Here is a 19606-nt window from a genome sequence, read left to right on the forward strand (position 1 = left end):
GAGACCAAGAGAAGTTAAATAAAAGGTCACCCAGCTGGCCAGTGGGAGAAGCAGAGAGCAAGCCTGGTTTAATGCCTTCATTTAGAACTCTTTTCACTTCATCAAGCTGTCAATCCCCTTCCTTCCCCACCACAAGTTATATAAACTGATACCATTACATGATACAAGTACAACTGAAATTATATTTTTTTGTTAACATAACATAAACACTGAAAGAATCCATGTATTTGTTTCATTTGAGGCTAAGACCCCTCTGAGGAGTAGGAGAGAAAGGCTCTCACAGGCGAGCTTCTTGGCAGTGGTGCACATGACCTTATGCATCTGCCTCTTCCACAACCTGGTCTCTGAGGATCCTTCCATCCAACAGTGGCTTAACCACTCACTCCTTTGGCTCCCTCTGTTAGGAGGCAGCCTCTACCATAGAATCCCTAATACTTTCGTCTGTATCTGTAGCTCTTCCTTCAGATTTGCAGCTCCCTAAATGCAGGGTTCTATTTTGTTTTTTCCATTTGCTACCGTATCTCCAATTTGTAGCCTAATTCTGGGTGCACAGCAGAAGCTCAATAAGTATTTGTTAACTGAATAAAAGAGCATCTATATGTCTAGTGCCTCCATATACCACTACATTATAAAATCGTGGGGCTAGGCACAGTGGTTCATACTTGTAATCCCAGAAGTTTGGGAGACTGAGGCAGGCAGATCACTTGAGCCCAGGAGTTCCAGATCAGCCTGGGCAACACAGGGAGACACTGACTCTACCAAACATTTAAAAAAATTAGCTGCCGGGCGCGGTGGCTCATGCCTGTAATCCCAGCATGTTGGGAGGCTGAGGCAGGCAGATCACGAGGTCAGGAGATCGAGACCACAGTGAGACCCTGTCTCTACTAAAAATACAAAAAATTAGCCGGGCATGGTGGTGGGCGCCTGTAGTCCCAGCTACTCAGGAGGCCGAGACAGGAGAATGGTACGAACCCGGGAGGCGGAGCTTGCAGTGAGCCAAGATCACGCCACTGCACTCCAGCCTGGGTGACAGAGTAAGACTCCATCTCAAAAAAAAAAAAAAAAAAAAAAAAATTAGCCAGGCATAGTAGTGTACACCTGTGGTCCCAGCTTCTCAGGAGGCTGAGGTGGGAGGGTCAACTGAGCCATCCCAAGTGAGGTTGAGCCTACAGTAAGTTGCGCTTGTGCTGCTGCACTCCAGCCTGGGCAACAGAGTGAGACCCTGTCTCAAAGATAAATAAATAAAATAAAATATCGTGGAGTCACTTCCTGCTTCTCAGTCTTTCTTATCCTCTATTCTAGCCAGTTGCCAATTTCTGTTTATTCTACTTTTGGAATCTCTGTTAGATATGTTTATTCCTTCTCATTCTTACTGTCACTACCCTAATTCAGGGTCTCAATGCTGTTTCCTTGGAGTCAGTTGTAAACGTTTTGTAAAGTAACTTCTCCTTTTTGTCTACACCCATGCCAGAGGGGTCTTGCTGGAGTTCAGCTCCAATCATCTTACTCATCACAAGCTTTTAAGGGCTACAAAGCAACAATTAAGACACCTTAGCATATCATTCAATGCTAAGAACCTTGCTACGCATTTATTTCCCCAAACATCCTTTTATATCCTCTTCATTTGAGCCCCCCCCCCGAACTCCATCCTGTCTGTCTTCTAGTTTCTTCCCACCGCCATGTCTTTGCTGGTACTGTCATAACATCTGAAATACCTGTCTTTCTCTGGTCTATTTGTGTACACGGCTATGGTATGAAGCTACTTCTTCCATGAACTATTTCCCAATTGTGCTCTTGCTCATCTTTTTTTGGAAGTAATTTTTTTCTGGGTTTGAATTCTCATGGTACCTTATCTATATCATTTTAGTAGTATTTAATACCATCTGTGTATTAGGATTATTTATGCTACCCCTCTGTGTCTTAACCTCTCAAACAAGACAGTAAGATACTTGAGTTCAAGATGCATATTTAATTATCTTTGTGTCCTTCTTATTAATACATATGGTGCTTCATATTTAGGACATATCAATAAATATTTGCTAAATTAATATGTGTAATTGCATAAATAAAGCATGGATAAGAAATGGGGCATCTGTATCAGTGAAAGGCTAGTGAATGAGGTGATCCTGAAGCATGAATATAAATCAGAGGGATACATCACTGTAGCAAAGACATAGAGGTAAAAGAAAGTGCTTATATCACTCGACCCCCAGGGAGGGTGTATTAGGGTTTTCTAGAGGGATAGAACTAATAAGATATATATGAATGAGAGTTTCTTAAGTAGTATTAACTTACACCATCATAAGGTCCCACAATAGGCTGTCTGCAAGCTGAGGAGCGAGGAAGCCAGTCCAAGTCCCAAAGCTGAAGAACTTGGAGCCTGATATTCAAGGGCAAGAAGCATCTAGCACGAGAGAAATATGCAGACTGAGAGGCTAAGCCAGTCTAGTCTTTTCACGTTTTTCTGCCTGCTTTATATTCCTGCCACACTGGCAACTGATTAGATGGTGCCCACCCAGATTAAGGGTGGGTCTGCCTTTCCCAGCCCACTGACTCAAATGTTAATTAATCTCCTTTGGCAACACCCTCACAGACACACCCAGGATCAATACTTTGCATCCTTCAATCCAATCAAGTTGACACTCAGTATTAACCATCAAAGAGGGCTTGCTTGCCTGAGCAAAAGATGAGAACTAGGAAAATTAGACATCCGGGGAGAAGACCCGGAAGTTCATGAGGAGAAGTGAGTTGGACTGGAGGGTGATGGGCAGATATTAAATGTATTCCTTATGACACAAAATGGCAGACATCTTTGAAATGGACAGAAGATAAACTGGAAGTAAAGGAATGTTGAAGATAATGATTACACAGTACTGTAATCAAGACCCAAATAACTTGATGTGGCAACAACAACAACAAAATGGCTGAACTTGGGGACCAACAGTGAGTCAATGTGTGTGGGTGTTGATGGGATGTGGAAAGAGGAATCAAACGCAGGCAGAGGTACATCAGGGATAACTACACTGACCGTGAGGGAAAGGCTCTGAGACTCCAGATGCTCTTGGATTGTTAGTATCAGAAATGTTCAGTAGCAGCATTGACTTTGGGGATGGAGATTGCCTCAGAACTGGAGAGGGGTCAGGGCGGATGCTCAGTTCTGTGAAAGAGGTGACGGCACTCATGGACTTCAGAGGCCTCCTCTAGATGTGACAGGCATTGGATATCCATTTCAGATGGGAAATTCTGATACTCCAAGTAGTTTGTCTATGTTATTCTGACAATTCTGTCTGGGTCACAGAAGAATTCCCTTCCTACTGCAATTAAACAGTGAATATCTGATTCCACACCTAAGAGTAATTCAACATGGAGAATGAGGCATTGGGAACTCCTGGATTTTTTTTTCTAGGCTTTTAAATGCGTTAGTGAACAAGTCTAATTGCTCAATTTCCCTGCCAGAATCTTATCACTGGTTAAATGAATTCAGTAGTATTCACTTCAAAGCAATATTGTGAAGCTTAATTAATGAATGTCTTATTTATAAATTCTTACAAAGAATTGTTTTACTTCAAACCTTCAGGATAAAACCAAATTGAACCCGAGTCTTTTTGTGTCAATCGCTTTTCAAAGAAACAGTCTCTCTTTCTCCCTCTGGAGAAATCAGCATAAACAGGGCTGGAATTTATCGAAACAAAAGAATGGGGCATTTTTATCATTTTACCATAAAATGGAATTTTTCTTGGAAAGGAGGTGCTTTTGTATTCAATGTTCAATTTAGACTTGACTTTACCTTCTCCCACTGCCTGTCACTTGTCGAGTCTAGGGAACACTTAGATTTAAGTGGTGAGCAGAGTTTATCCAGGGAGACAGAATCAGGGCAAAGTTGCATATTACATTCATCTTTAAATTTCTGTTCCCTTTGCTGTCTGTGGCCTGTAACTATAGCTACATGGTCAAATATTGTTTTTTCATATCTACCTCTCTTGGGGTATGTGGGTAAATGCCAAAGAACAAAATAGTTGGAATAGTTTTGAGAAATTTCTCCACGTTTTTAAAACCCATTCATTGTATGGGAGAGATGACAAATCTATGTAGAAATCCTGTTTGGGCCTCACACAAAAATAACCCCACAGTTCTCTGTGGTATTTGGCCATCTCCTGTTTTTTTTGTTTCAGGGTGACACAAGGTTAGATAAACCACAAGCACCATTCTACTGGAGTCAAGGTTACAGTAAAGAAAGAAAGGGTTGGTGAATGTCAGGGTCAGTGGTTGTGGAAAACAGTGGTGGTGAGCTATAAAAATGGGAGCTTGGTTTTGGCAAAATTGTGAAGCAGGTAAAGATTGCCTGCGATATTCCCTCCCTTTTCCTCTCCCTACACACCTCCACTTCTCCTCTCTACCCAAAGCCCATTCTTCACATGGCTATCTGGGTCTCTGTGCACTTAAGTCTCAATGGAAACTAAAGTTCCATTGCTAAAGTACTGGCTGATGCTTGAGAGATGTGTGGAGGGTGCCGGTGGCTTAGGTCTATGCAGAGATGCCTGTGGGCCCCCTTACATAGATAAACAGGAGGGGAAATAGCTTTGGCCCAGTTAGGGTGGGGTTGGATGTAGGTGGAGTTTCTTGCTGGGAATAGGGAAGGAGGACTTAGAAACTCAAATGCTAAAATTTTAGACCTATGCAAGCTAGTAGTAAAAGAGCTGTCTCTGAACCCTTTAAAGCACAAGATATAGAGTATTGCCTGACAGCACAGAACAATAGATTACTACAACTAGGAGAAAAGAATCACTTAGTTGGGACAATCAATGGCCCTTGTACCCCGCCCTAGGGCACTACATTTAATTTTCAGAATTAAACCAAACATTTTCAGAGATTCGGAATCACCTTGATATTTTTCATGTCTAGTTTCCAGCTGGAATGATATTTCAAAGTGCCAGAATTCTCATAAGACAACTACATTTTACAAATATCCAACCAATTCTGCAGAAGAGAAAGGTTTAGATGACAGTTATTACATGCTATGTTGGAATAGGAATCAGAGAGCAGTTGGTCCTCTAACTCACTCTGTAATATTGGGTAAATGTGGCAGGCACTCTTGGTTGTCTACCCAAAAGCCATTCTTCTAGGCTAATAGCTCCCCTCATTAGTCAGCTCTCCTACAGCTTGACAAATTCTCACCCCAGGGATGGAATCATGATTGGTCCAAGCTAGTCAAAGGACACTGATCTCCTTTGTCAGTGAATGGGTTAGTGGTGACCATGTGATCCAATCTGGCCAATGAGATGAGAGGGGAAGACAGCTGGGGCCTCTCTTTAAAAAACTTCTTTGCACTGTAAAAAGATCCCAGCACTTTAGGAGGCTGAGGGAGGATCACTTGAGCTCAGGAGTTCCAGACTATACTAGGCAACATGGCGAAACCTCGTCTCTACAAAAAAATACAAAAATTAGCCAGGCATGGTAGCATGCACCTGTAGTCCCAGCTACTCATGAGGCTGAAGTGGGAGGATTGCTTGAGCCCAGGAGGTGGAGGCTATGGTGAGCTGTGATCATCTCACTGCACTCTAGCCTGGGGTACCAAGTAAAACCCTGTCTAAAAAAAAAAACAACAAAAAGGAAAAGAAACATGAAAGACATCAACTATCAACTAAGTGATCCAACATAGCATCACCAAAAAAGGGGCAAATTGACATTCAGAGTCTCCTGATGTGTTGCCATGTAAACTACGTAATTGGTGATTATAACAAGCCACCAATTCTTGACAAAATGTGTAACTAGAGTTTGTTCATGAGGAAGCAGTCAAATCCAGGTTGTGTGACACTTTATTAGAAAACTGGTCTGGACTCTCCAAGAATATTAGTCTCTTAAAAGACATATAAAGAGGCCGGGCGCGGTGGCTCAAGCCTGTAATCCCAGCACTTTGGGAGGCCGAGACGGGCGGATCACAAGGTCAGGAGATCGAGACCATCCTGGCTAACACGGCGAAACCCCGTCTCTACTAAAAACACAAAAAATTAGCCGGGCGAGGTGGCGGCGCCTGTGGTCCCAGCTACTAGGGAGGCTGAGGCAGGAGAATGGCGGGAACCCGGGAGGCGGAGCTTGCAGTGAGCTGAGATCTGGCCACTGCACTCCAGCCTGGGCGACAGAGCGAGACTCCGTCTCAAAAAAAAAAAAAAAAAAAAAAAAAAAAAAAAAAAAAAAAAAAAAGACATATAAAGAAAAGATAGAGCAACTATTCTGATTATAGGATATCAAAGGTGCTTAATCTTGATTGCATCTTGGATCAAAGGAAGGAAAAACTGCTTCGAAAGATATTGTTGAGATAAATGAAGAAATTTAAATATGGACTATATTTTAGATAAAGCTTTTAAAAATAAGTTTGTGGCATATATAACAATATACTGATTATATAGAAAATCTTGGGAGAGTTAAACTGGAGAATCTCGTGGTAAACTATCACAAGGTCTGCAACTTGTTTTCAAATGATTTTGTAGCAGGACGAGCTGCAGACAAAACTCCTCAGACACTGAGTTAAAGAAGGAAGGGGTTTATTTGGCCGGGGGCATCGGCAAGACTCCTGTCTCAAGAGCTGAGCTCCCCAAGTGAACAATTCCTGTCCCTTTTAAGGGCTCACAACTCTAAGGGGGTGCATGTGAGAGGGTCGTGATTGATTGAGCAAGCAGGGGGTACGTGACTGAGGGCTGCATGCACCGGTAATTAGATCAGAACAAAACAGGATAGGGATTTTCACAGTGCATTTCTATACAATGTCTGTAATCTATAGATAACATAACCAATTAGGTCAGGGGTCGATCTTTAACTACCAGGCCCAGGGTGCGGTGCCGGGCTGTCTGTCTGTGGATTTCATTTCTGCCTTTTAGTTTTTACTTCTTCTTTCTTTGGAGGCAGAAATTGGGCGTAAGGTGATATGAGGGGTGGTCTCCTCCCTTAATTTAATATTGGGGAGGGGAGAGAAAGCAAATAGCAAAAGGTCAATCTAGTGGTCCACAGACCAGTAGCAACATCACCTAGGAACTTGTTAAAAATGCAGACCCTCAGGTCCCATCACAAAAGTAATGAATCAGACTTTAAATTTTAGCAAAATTTCCAGATGATTCCTGTGCACATTAAATCTTCTGGAGGGCACGTGGTGTGGACAAACAGCTATCTGATCTCAATACACAGACAAATGCATGAACTTTGTCTGTGGACAGAAAGAGGAAAATGAAGTAGACAAGCAGAGAGAAACAGAGAGGAGAAATTACAGGGCTCTAGACAAAAGTATTCCAGTTGCTATTGCTGCATAGTAGTGTAAAGCAGCATCAATCAGTTATAATTATCTCTCATAGTTCTGGAGTCAGCCAGGTGGTTCTCCTTGGGAATCTCTCATGTAGCTGCTATTGGACGGTAGCATTGGAGTCATCTCAATGGCTTCCTTACCAGGTTCTGGGTACCTTCCTTGTCAGGTTCTGGGGCTGGAACAACTAAGATTCCTTGGGTGTCTCTCTCTGTTTTCATATGGCCAGTCCAAGTAGTCTCTGCAGCAGGACAGCTTCAGGACAGCCGGACTTCTTATATGGATGCTCAAGGTTCCAAAAGGTCAAATTTTAAGACAGTGAGCCAGATGGAAGCCATATCACCTTTTACAATATAGCTTTGGAAGTGTCCTACCACTCTCCATCATGACCCTGTTACCTCTTGAGGCATTTACAAAGGCCCACATAGTTTCAAGAGAAGGGGACATAGATTCTAGCTCTCGGTGTGGGAATGTCAAGGTTCAGGAAGAGTATGTAGGATGTAAAATATTGTTGCAGCCAATTTGGGAAAATACAATCAACCACAGAAAAGAACCTCAATTCTGGATCATCAAAGGACATTGTCCAATTGTACTTACCTTATATTTCATTAGATACCTTATATATTTCTATAAAACCCACTTTTCATTTTGTGTATGTGTGCTAGATAGGGGGGTTTCTATAATTAACAATCAAAACAGCCTTGACTAATGGGTATAAGTAATGATATTAGACATTCTTCTACTTGGCATCTGTCTTCAAAAAGAATCCATTTCAATCCTTATCTTATTCTAATAGGTCATGATTAGATTACTGGGAAGCACACACAATCTCTGATGGATACCTAGAAATATAGTAAGTCAGTCCAGTGTGTCTACCTGGTTGGTAGGACCCTTGCTATAGCAAGACAGCTAGCATGTCTGGCTAGGCTCTAAGTCGCATACTCAGTAGCAAGCACCTTTATTGATTCTGTAGCTAACAAACTGCTGTTGCAAATCTCTTGAGCAGTGCTTTTCTTGGTGTGGCTTTTCTTGGCTCAGGAATTTCCTGCATCTGAATGTCATGGGGGAGATTATTAAGATGCAGATTCCTAAACTCTATTCATACACAATCTTTAGTGTATGAAGCCCAGGAATCTGCATTTTAAAAGCTTCCTTTGTGAAGCTCTTCCTTACATTTGTGTTCTCAAACTTTAATGTAAATCTGGGATGGGGCACGTGGTCCTGCATTTTTAAGGTGCTCCCCAGTGATGTTGCTGGTCAGTGCGTCACACTTTAGTAGCAAGACCTTAAACAAGACCTCAAAAACTGTGGTGCCTGTGTTATGCCCAGACCGTTTATTCCCCGAAGAAGACCACCAGAGTCCAGAGTCAAAGCTAAGCAGCAAGGATCTTTATTACAGGTTCGAACCTGGAACTCTCCCTCGCTCGTGAAACGAGACGGGCAGGAGAGCTCCCCCACTCAGCTCCGAACAATGTTATATAGTCTAAGAAAAGTGGGCATAGAGTTATTATACAAATCAGATATATGATTGGCTAGTGTTTGAACAAGGCGATTTGGCTAACTATGATTGGTTCCTGCCATTTCTGATATTTTGGTTCAAACTTTGAGGCGGGAGAGCAGGTTTATGGCAGCAAGAGTTTATCTTACTTGAACACGTCTTGTGACCTTGCCTCAGAACTTACAAAATCTCTGGTATGTGCAAAACAAAATCTCTGGTACGTGCAGAAAACCAGGTACTCACAGAACTTACGAAATCTCTGGTATGTGCAAAGATTAGAGAGCAGAACAAGGGTGTAGCGGGTGGGGGGCGGGTACACATCTATCTTTGTGTCCTTTCATTCCCCCCTTCTCATAAGTAACTGGATGTCCAATCTTGGATTTCCAGAGTCTTATAATATAGCCTCACTTTCTGGGTGCAGGAGAGGCTGGTGATGGCTACGGAGGACCATTAGTTGGATGGTATCAAACCTTTCTCTGACAAATTGTAAAATTTTATTTACCACACAGGGGCCTATAGTGAATAGAAGTAGTAAAGACATTAGGGGGCCTAAAAGGGGTGCCAGAAGGGAAAACATTGAAGAGCTCCACCAATTGTTAGCGGCTGTAGTGAATTGTTGCTTTTTCATTTCTAAGCTTAGTTCGTGTAGGCGTTGGACTTTTTCCTCAACTAACCCTGACTCATTTATATAGAAACAGCATTCTTCTTTGAGGAACATACAGGTACCTCCTTTCTCAGCCGTGAGTAAGTCTAAGGCTCTGCGGTTTTGAAGGGTGACCTGTGCTAGGGAGGTGAGCTGCCGCTGAAGGGAGGCTAGGGAATAGGCGGAGTCTTCCATAGCAACAGAGAATTGTTGTAACAGCTTGTCGTTTTCTATCATGGAGTGTTGTAGGGCCCCTCCTGCTAACCCCGCTGCGACGACAGAGGTGGTTAAGGATATTCCGGCAATTAGTGGTAGAAAAACTGCTCGTCTATGTCGCGCAGTTTTAGTTGGGGCGGTCCCTGCCCAGCCTATGAACTCTGCCGGGGTTAGCAGTGTCAGTCGGGGAACTAGGGTAACAGGGATACACAACTGTCCGTCAGAGATGCTTTTGGACAGAGTTTTTAACAGAGTCATATTACACCAGAAGAACACACCAGGGGGAGCATATATGGGACTATTAGGGTATGTAGCCGATTGGTTACAGAGGCTGTTGCTAAATGCCGAATAACAATAGGGGTATTTCTCTTGGTATGGGTCACGGTACAGGGCCACATCGGGTATCGTGACTATCGATGAGTTAAAACCTGTATAGTTTGTGGGAGGGGAGGATAGAGGAACAGCCGTTAATGGTGGTCTTCCTAGGGTTGCACACATAAAGCAAGAGGACAGGTCGCCTAAACCAGTGAGGCTGGCGAATGCTAGCCCTTCCCGTAATAGAGTTAGCCAGGAGAAGGGCTGCAAGTCTTGTGATAGCTTGGTTTCTTGCCTGTGGATTTGTGTGTGGATTAAGGGTTGAATCTGGACTAGACTTCTCCACAGATATAAATGGCTACTGGGCCAGGTACTAGTTGATGAGTAATATACTCCCCCATGTTGTGGGGTTGTCCACCGAGAGTCCCATGGGTCTCTAATTATCCAAGTGTAAGTGACGGGAGACTCAGTTTTGTAAAAATACCACCCTTGTCGTTCTCTCCAGTATCGGACAGAGTGCGTCTTACAGTAGCTATATGGGCAACCTGCACTCTGGTGCCACCAATAATTTTTACAATTATATTCAGTTTGATCATATTCAAAACAGATCATGGGTATTGCTGGTTGGGCAATCTGGAACCTAGTGAAATTGAGGTAAACTATAGTATTTATTACACCCTGAGGGGGGGCAGTCTGCGCTAGCTAGCAGTTTACCCGCTTGGGGGGTTTCCCCGGGGTGAGTTTTGTTCTCATAGAGCCAGAACCTCCAGACATAGGGATTAGACGGCGCAGCAGTGAGGAGAGTCAGATGCATAAGGCATAAAAGCATAGGTAAGCTAGACATGGTTACGGCTATGGGGATGACGGCGCAGGGTTAGCTTTAAGGGATTGTTCTTAGCTTTGTCTATAGTCCATGTAACCGGTGCTCCAGACGGCTCGAGAAGGTCAGATGTTGGGTCCACTGGTTTGACGTGTGTGTAGTGGATCCACGAAGCGATGCCTTCTACTTTGAGAGCGGTGGGAGTAGTCAGGAGTACTTGCAGTGGTCCTTTCCACCTGGGTTGAAGAGTTTCTTGCCGGTGGCGCTTGACTAGGACCCAGTCTCCCGGCTGGAACGGATGAGGCGTCGGCGGAGGTCCTGCCTCATACAGTTCTCGTAGTCTGGGCCAAATTTCCTGGTGAATTTTCTGTAAGGCTTGTAAGGAGAACAGGAGCTCAGAGACATTTTCAGTTTCAGGTTTGAGTAAGTCATCTTTTAGACTGGGGACCAGGGGTGGGGGTCTGCCATACATGATTTCATATGGTGTGAGGCCTAGTCTGTAAGGGGTATTTCGGGCCCGGAACAGAGCGTAGGGGAGAAGTACTACCCAATTAGCGCCAGTCTCCATGGTCAATTTAGTTAAGGTCTCCTTCAGAGTCCGATTCATCCTTTCTACCTGTCCTGAGCTTTGGGGCCTATAAGCACAATGTAATTTCCAATTTGCCCCCAGAATGGAAGCCAAATCCTGACTTACCTTAGCAACGAAGGCTGGTCCATTGTCTGACCCTATTTGGACGGGAAAGCCATACCTGGGGAGGATTTCTTCCAAAATTTTCTTTGCTACAACCTGAGCAGTTTCTCTCTTAGTTGGGAACGCTTCTGTCCATCCTGAAAAAGTATCTACAAAGACAAGTAAGTACTGATACCCATATTTTCCAGGCTTTATCTCAGTAAAGTCTATTTCCCAATAGATACCAGGCCTAGTTCCTCTACACCTAATTCCTGCGGTGGTCTGGGTTTGGGGGCAAGCGTTGTTTAGTTGGCAGGCTTTGCAATTTGTTGTGACATCGCTGGCCAGTTCAGCTATGCGCCTGATTCTAAACTTGGCGTGCCTGATTAAGTCCATCATTCGCCGGGCACCCAGGTGGGTTGTCCGGTGGATATGTTCCAATACCTGCCGTCCTAATTTTTCTGGTAGGATGGTTTGGTCATTTATATCAGTCCACCACCCATTTTTAACCTGTTTTAGGGGAAGCGTGTTCATCCATTCGCGATCCTGTTCGGTATAGTCGGGAAAACATGGCAAATTTCGCGGGCCAGGATCGGGGAGCTGGAGCACGAGGAGCTGACTGGGAGCTTTTGCTATGCTCCTTGCGGTTTGGTCGGCTAAGAAGTTGCCTCGAGCAATTGGCGTAGTTGGTTTCTGATGCCCAGGGCAATGTACGATAGCCAATTTCTTTGGTTTCCACAAAGCAGTTAATAGAGCTAGGATCTCTTGCTTGTTTTTTATTTCTTTGCCTTCAGCTGTTAATAGTCCCCTTTCTCTGTAGATGGCCCCATGTATGTGCGCAGTAGCGAAAGCATAGCGGCTATCCGTGTATACTGTTAGTTTTTTCTCTGCCCCTAGGGTGAGGGCCTGTGTAAGGGCTATCAGTTCGGCTCTTTGGGCCGATGTCCCTGGAGGCAAGGGTTCCGCCCAGATTACCTCAGTCTCTGACGTTACAGCCGCTCCTGCATACCGCTGGCCTTGGTGGACGTAGCTGCTGCCATCAGTGAACCAGGTGAGTTCTGTGTCGGGGAGCGGACGATCTTGCAGGTCCTCCCGCACCCCATGCACCTGAGCCAGTATCTCAGTGCACTCATGGGACGGGGCGTCCAAGTCTGGATTTGGCAGCAGTGAAGCAGGGTTTAAAGAGGTTGGGGGCAGAAAAGTTATTCTGAGGGGGTTTAACAGCAGTCCTTGATAGTGGGTGAGCCGGGCGTTACTCATCCATCGGTCCGGCGGCTGCCGGAGGACGCCTTCAATGGCATGCGGGGTTATAACGCGCAACTCTTGCCCCATGATAAGTTTATCAGCGTCTCGGACCATTAGGGCGGTCGCTGCGATTATCCGGAGGCAGGGTGGCCAGCCAGCAGCCACTGAATCTAATTTTTTTGACAAATAGGCAACTGGCCTCTGCCAGGGGCCTAGGTACTGTGTTAACACGGCTTTTGCAACACCCTTACTTTCATCCACGTATAAGTGGAAGGGCTTGGAGACATCAGGGAGCCCCAGCGGGGGGCTGATAACAAGGCAGTTTTGATTTGCTGAAAGGCCAGCTCAGCCTCTTCCGTCCAATTGAAGGGCTGCCGTTCCTTTGTTGCCTGGTATAGGGGCTTGGCTAACTCAGCAAATCCGGGTATCCATAACCTACAGAACCCTGCCGACCCCAGGAATTCTCTCACTTGCCGTGTTGACTGGGGTCTAGGGATGCGTAGGACTGTTTCCTTTCGGGCTTTGGTTAGCCAGCGTTGCCCCCCTTTTAATCGGTACCCCAGATAAGTTACCTCCGACTTGCAGATCTGAGCCTTTGTTGCTGAGGCTCGGTAGCCTAGCTCCCCCAGAGTCTTCAGGAGGTCCTCAGTCCCTTGAACACAAGTTTCCGGGGACCTGGCCGCTATTAAGAGATCATCAACATATTGCAAAAGAGTTATTTCAGGGTGTTGCTGCCGGTACTCACCCAGATCTTCATGAAGGGCTTCATCGAACAGGGTTGGCGAGTTCTTGAACCCTTGTGGCAGTCTGGTCCATGTTAGCTGACCGTTGATGCCCCTCTCAGGATCCGTCCATTGAAATGCAAAGAGTTCTTGACTTTTGGGAGCCAGAGGAAGGCTGAAGAAAGCGTCTTTTAGATCAAGAACGGTATACCACTGTTTTTTGGGATGTAAGGCACTCAGAAGGGTGTATGGATTGGGCACAGTGGGATGTATGTCCATGACCCTTTTATTAACTTCTCTTAAATCCTGTACTGGCCTGTAGTCCGTACTGTTGGGTTTACGAACAGGTAACAGTGGAGTATTCCAGGATGAGTGGCAAGCCCGTAGGACTCCCTGGTCTAGGAGTCGGCGGATATGGGGCGTAATTCCTTCTCTTGCCTCCAGGGGCATAGGATATTGCCGAACCCGAACCGGGTCCGTCCCTGGCTTAACTTCCACAAATAGGGCAGGTCGATGTTTAGCTAGCCCCAAGCCCCCAGTTTCTGCCCACGCTTCAGGGAAACGCTGGAGCCAAGAGTCAATTCCCTGATCGGGGCGCTTTTGCTCTTGATGGAGTCGGTACTCATCTTCTAAGGTGACAGTCAGGATAGATATTGGCCTGTTTTGGGAATCAGTTATCTTGGGCCCTTCTGGCTCAAAGTGGATTTGGGCCCCCATCTTTGTCAGCAAGTCCCTCCCTAGTAGAGGGCAGGGGCTCTCTGGGATAACTAGGAAGGAATGGGAGACTTTTCCCGTTCCTAAGTCTACAGTCCTCTGGGTTGTCCAGGGGTATTTTTTGATGCCTGTGGCCCCGTGCACCCAGGATGTTTTCTTAGACATTTTTCCAATTGGTTTGGTTAGGACTGAGCGTTCCGCCCCAGTATCGACCAAGAAGTGAACTGGGGACCCCTCCACTTGCAAAGTTACCGTGGGTTCGGGGAGGGGGTCCGAACCCCGTCCTCCCTAGTCAGAGTCCTGGGTAACGAGTACGGAGGTAGGGTTAGCTGGTCTCCGTTTCTTTGGGCAGTCTTTAATCCAGTGGCCACGTTCCTTGCAATAAGCACACTGATCTTTTTCTAATCCTTGCCTAGGGCTTTGCTTTTTCTGCTTTCTGTTTTGGCCATTTCCTGCCTGGGGGAAAACTGCTACTAAGACTTTGGTCATTTCTTTGGTTGCCTTGAACTGTTTTTCTTCTGGAGTATCCCTATTATTATAAACTCGCTGGGCCATCTGAAGGAGGTCCTGAATCTGCTTTCCCTCTAAACCTTCTAATTTCTGGAGTTTTCTTTTAATATCTGGTGTTGCCTGGTTTACAAAGGACATTACTACCGCTGCCTGATTTTCCGGTGCTTCCGGGTCCATAGGGGTAAACTGTCTGAAGGCTTCCATTAATCTCTCTAAATACACAGCGGGGCTTTCTGTCTTACCTTGTAACACAGAATATACTTTAGCCAAATTGGTGGGCTTGCGAGCTGCAGCCCGGAGACCCGCCATTAGAGTCTGGCGATAAATGAGCAGTCGTCCCCTACCTTCTGCCGTGTTGTAGTCCCATCTGGGCCGGGTCAAAGGGAAAGCCGCATTAATGAGGTCAGGATTTGCAGTTGGCTGGCCGTCATCTCCTGGAACCAGTTTTCTGGCCTCAACTTGGATTCTTTCCCGCTCCTCCGTTGTGAACAGGATTCGGAGGAGCTGTTGACAGTCATCCCAGGTCGGCTGGTGAGTAAACATGACACTGTCTAACAACGAGGTTAGATCTTTGGGATTATCTGAGAACCGAGCATTTTGGGACTTCCAATTGTATAAATCACTGATGGAAAAAGGCCAATACATGAGACGGGAGAGCCCGGTATCATCGAGCGATCCTATTTCTCTGAGAGGCAGGGCTACAGTGGAGTCAGGGAGTCGGGAAGCTTGGTCCCGCAGTACGCGGCCTCGCGTTCGGCCGGCCGGCCGCCCCAGGTTACTTTCGCTCTCGGCTGCTTCCGCTTCTCGGTTTCCCTCTACGGAAGCACCACCCTGGGGGACTGGGTCCTGCGGGATAAGGTACGGATATGGTGGGGGAAATGTGGGTTCTAACGGTAGGGGGTCCTGGCTGTCCGGCAGCACAGGGGCCGAGGGAGCAGAGGGAGTCTTTTGTCTTGTAGGTCGCGTTACTAGGACTTTGCAGGGCTCAGGGATGAATGGAGTTATCCAGGGTGGTGGGTTTTCCACAAGATCCTGCCACACTAGAATATAAGGAATTTGATCAGGATGTCCTGACTGCCCTGGCAGGAAAATCTTAGTTTTTACCTTAGTAATAATAGAGAGACAGAAAGTTCCTTCGGAGGGCCACCCTACACCGAAAGAGGGCCACTCCGAACGGCAGAAAGTAACTAGCTTTCCCTTCTTTAGTTCTACGCTTAAGTTACGCCCCCGAGCCTTCACATCCTTAAAATTGGTAACAAGGAGTGAGAGCGGCGTGCTCTGGTTGTTGCCCATCTTTGGACTGCTCCTACAAATGTGAAGCAGAGGGGAGTATCCGACAGGTCCGGTCCTGGAAGGGGAAGAAAAGGTTTTATGTTTCGTTTTGGGCTTACACTTAACACTTAACAATAACGGACAGACAGTAATAACGATGAACATTCGCGAGCGCGTGTCGGACTTCCGACCTGAGTCAGACGGGGCAACCAAGGATGGAGGCCCCCAGATGGGCACTGGGGAACGTCTCCCACCAGTCCCTAGTGGCTGTCTTCTAGCGCGTCCGCCAAGACCGTGCCACTTACAGAACAGACCAATACAGATTACAGATTACGGATTTCGCGAAATTTCAGGGAGACAGACAGAGACAAAGACAGAGACAGTGACAAAGCCGGCTTACCTACAGATTAAGATCCGTTGACTTGGGGGTCTGGTGGGCTTGGGGGAAATCCCGGACGAGCCCCCATTTGTTATGCCCAGACCGTTTATTCCCCGAAGAAGACCACCAGAGTCCAGAGTCAAAGCTAAGCAGCAAGGATCTTTATTACAGGTTCGAACCTGGAACTCTCCCTCGCTCGTGAAACGAGACGGGCAGGAGAGCTCCCCCACTCAGCTCCGAACAATGTTATATAGTCTAAGAAAAGTGGGCATAGAGTTATTATACAAATCAGATATATGATTGGCTAGTGTTTGAACAAGGCGATTTGGCTAACTATGATTGGTTCCTGCCATTTCTGATATTTTGGTTCAAACTTTGAGGCGGGAGAGCAGGTTTATGGCAGCAAGAGTTTATCTTACTTGAACACGTCTTGTGACCTTGCCTCAGAACTTACAAAATCTCTGGTATGTGCAAAACAAAATCTCTGGTACGTGCAGAAAACCAGGTACTCACAGAACTTACGAAATCTCTGGTATGTGCAAAGGTTAGAGAGCAGAACAAGGGTGTAGCGGGTGGGGGGCGGGTACACATCTATCTTTGTGTCCTTTCACCTGGACCAGCAGCATCAGCATCTCCTGGAAACTTGTTAGAAATGCAGATGCTTAGGCTCTACTGCACACCTACTGATATGGTTTTTCTGTGTCCCCACTCAAATCTCATCTTGAATTATAGCTCCCATAATTCCCATGTGCCATGGGAGGGACCTGTGGGAGGTAATTGAATCATGGGGGTGGTTTTTCCCATGTTGTTCTCGTGATAGTGAATAAGTCTCATGAGATCTGACAGTTTTATAAAGGGGAGTTCCCCTGCACATGCCCTCTTGCATGCTACCATGTAATAAATTTCCTTCGTAAATTACCTGGTTTCAGTATGTCTTTATTAGCAGCATGAGAATGGGCTAATACATCTAGTGAATCAGAAACTCTGGTGGTGTGGCTAGCAATCTATGTTTTAACAAACCCTCTAGCTGATTCTGATGCTCACTAAAATATAAGAACCACTGCCCTAAGGAACATCCCATTGATGGAGAGCAGAGGTTCTCAGGCACAATTTATTATCAGAATCACCTGGAGTGAGAGTGCACCTTCTATAGGTTTCTATTCATCCTCAGGAGATGCTAATTCTGTAGGTCTGGGCTGGGCCCTGGTGATTCTGAAATTAGCCAGGCTAGACAACCACTGGTTTAGAGTGATTAGCAGGGCAGTAATGCAGAGGCAAGGCTGATGCAGTGTGATGGAGGATGCCGGGAAGGAAGAAGAGGAGGGATCAAAAAGAAATTCACAGTTACTTAAGTGATTACTATGTAACAAGCCCTGAGCTGAGTTGTTATTGTTTTTAAAGACAGGGTTTCACTATGTTGCTTAGGTTGGCCTTGAACTCCTGGGCTCAAGAGATCCTCCTGCCTCAGCCTCCCAAGTAGCTGGGACTATAGGTGGGCGCCACTGTGCCCAGCTCTGGACTGGAGGTTTTATACAATGACATTTAATTCTCCTCCTCTAGGTGTTTTTTTCTTATCAAGCTGCCCTACATGGCAAGTATTAGTATCTTCATTTGATACATCAAACACTAAAGATAAAATATGGCAAATAATTTTTCTAAAGTCATACAGCTAGTAATGGAACCAAAAATTAAAACCAGATTTCTGTTACTTTGAATCTCTTTCCACTTTACTCTGTAATCAAAAAAGAGCTTCATAAGGTGGTTGAAAGGAAGTCTGGAGACTATGATGAGGGGCTGAGGGAGGCCACCACAGGCAGTGCAGCATTGAATTAATGGTATACACACCAGTTTCCCCACCTAGACAGTGGTTTTCTGGAAAGAGAGATCTATGTGGTCATTTATTCACTCAACAAACATTTATTGAAAATCTATAATACACTAAATGCTCTTCTCAGTGCTGGGGATACAGTAGTGAGAAAAATGTCCAGGTGGGTTATGAGGTTATGATCTTATTTATCTTTGTCAGTACCTACTGAAGCAGATGGCACCCCATGGATGCTATATGATTACTGCCTTATGCATTAACTATGGATGGATAATCTAGAGTTAACTGTAGAATTAGCCACAGCTAAGCTACTGAGCCAGTATGTTAACCAGTATCTAATTACATAAAGCTCTAATTTTTCTTCCTACTCTGTTTTATGGGGGGGAGGTGCATATTGATGATAATTAATAGCATAACCAGAAGACCAAGAAATGAAATTTCTTATTTAGCAGCCATCAGTAAAATGTTCTAGGAAGAAAGTTGTAAGTTCAACTGAATTGTAAATGAGTCTTGGAAATCAACTAAAATGTCATTGATTTTTCTTACCGGTTCTAGCTGTGGGACTAATAGAGAGATTGCTGACCATCTTTCATGTGTTTCTTTCAAATATACTTTCCTGAAATGTTTTTTTTTCAGTAAGCCTTTAATTGCCTCTAAAGTGAAATTAGACACAGTAGTCAAGAACTTTTAAAATAAAGATATAGTGAGAGGAGTCCTGAAGAAAATAAACATTTAATATATTGAATTTTTAAAATAACCTGTGAAAGATTTGCCTTACTAATGTTATGAATGGAGTGCATAAAGAATACTGCTGGAGGCTGGGTGCAGTGGCTCAAGCCTGTAATCCCAGCACTTTGGGAGGCCGAGACGGGCGGATCACGAGGTCAGGAGATCGAGACCATCCTGGCTAACACGGTGAAACCCCGTCTCTACTAAAAAAATACAAAAAACTAGCCGCGCAAGGTGGCGGGCGCCTGTAGTCCCAGCTACTCAGGAGGCTGAGGCAGGAGAATGGCGGGAACCCGGGAGGCGGAGCTTGCAGTGAGCTGAGATCCGGCCACAGCACTCCAGCCTGGGCGACAGAGCGAGACTCCGTCTCAAAAAAAAAAAAAAAAAATACTGCTGGAGACAGTATTCTTCTCATTTGGAGACACTTCTCATTTGGAAAAGATACTGTTATACCATTGATATTTCAAGTTTTTGAATCTCACTCCATACCTTCTATCTCTTTCCCTGAGGAAAGTCTTGGAAGAGAAATAGTAGTGCTATTGTTTAGGCTTAAGATGATTAAGAGGTAAACTAGTAGCCATCTAAGAATCCTTGCGGCATTTGTTCTCACTTGATGTTTACTAACCATTCTCCATGTTAAGTGGGCTATTTACAAAAACTTGAACTTGCAAAGTGTACCTCCAGGTGGGAGATGGAGGAGAAGGAATGACATTTATGGTTATTTGATATATATTATTCCCTTTTTATAGGGAACAAA

General features: G+C 45.2%; 2 protein-coding genes across 2 annotated transcripts in view; both read right to left on the reverse strand.

The window, feature by feature from the left end:
* Positions 1–19606, reverse strand: part of TANK (TRAF family member associated NFKB activator) — an 898382-nt gene that overhangs the window by 304484 nt on the left and 574292 nt on the right. The window lies entirely within an intron of this gene.
* Positions 10639–15263, reverse strand: LOC126932946 (protein NYNRIN-like). Its single transcript, XM_050752288.1, has 2 exons — positions 14989–15263; positions 10639–11623 (listed from the first exon to the last, which is right to left on the reverse strand). The coding sequence occupies exons 1-2, from the start codon at positions 15185–15187 to the stop codon at positions 10800–10802; spliced, it is 1023 nt and encodes a 340-aa protein (XP_050608245.1). The 5' UTR covers positions 15188–15263; the 3' UTR covers positions 10639–10799.

The sequence above is a fragment of the Macaca thibetana genome, chromosome 12 (assembly GCF_024542745.1).
Source record: "Macaca thibetana thibetana isolate TM-01 chromosome 12, ASM2454274v1, whole genome shotgun sequence".
Lineage (NCBI taxonomy): Eukaryota > Metazoa > Chordata > Mammalia > Primates > Cercopithecidae > Macaca > Macaca thibetana.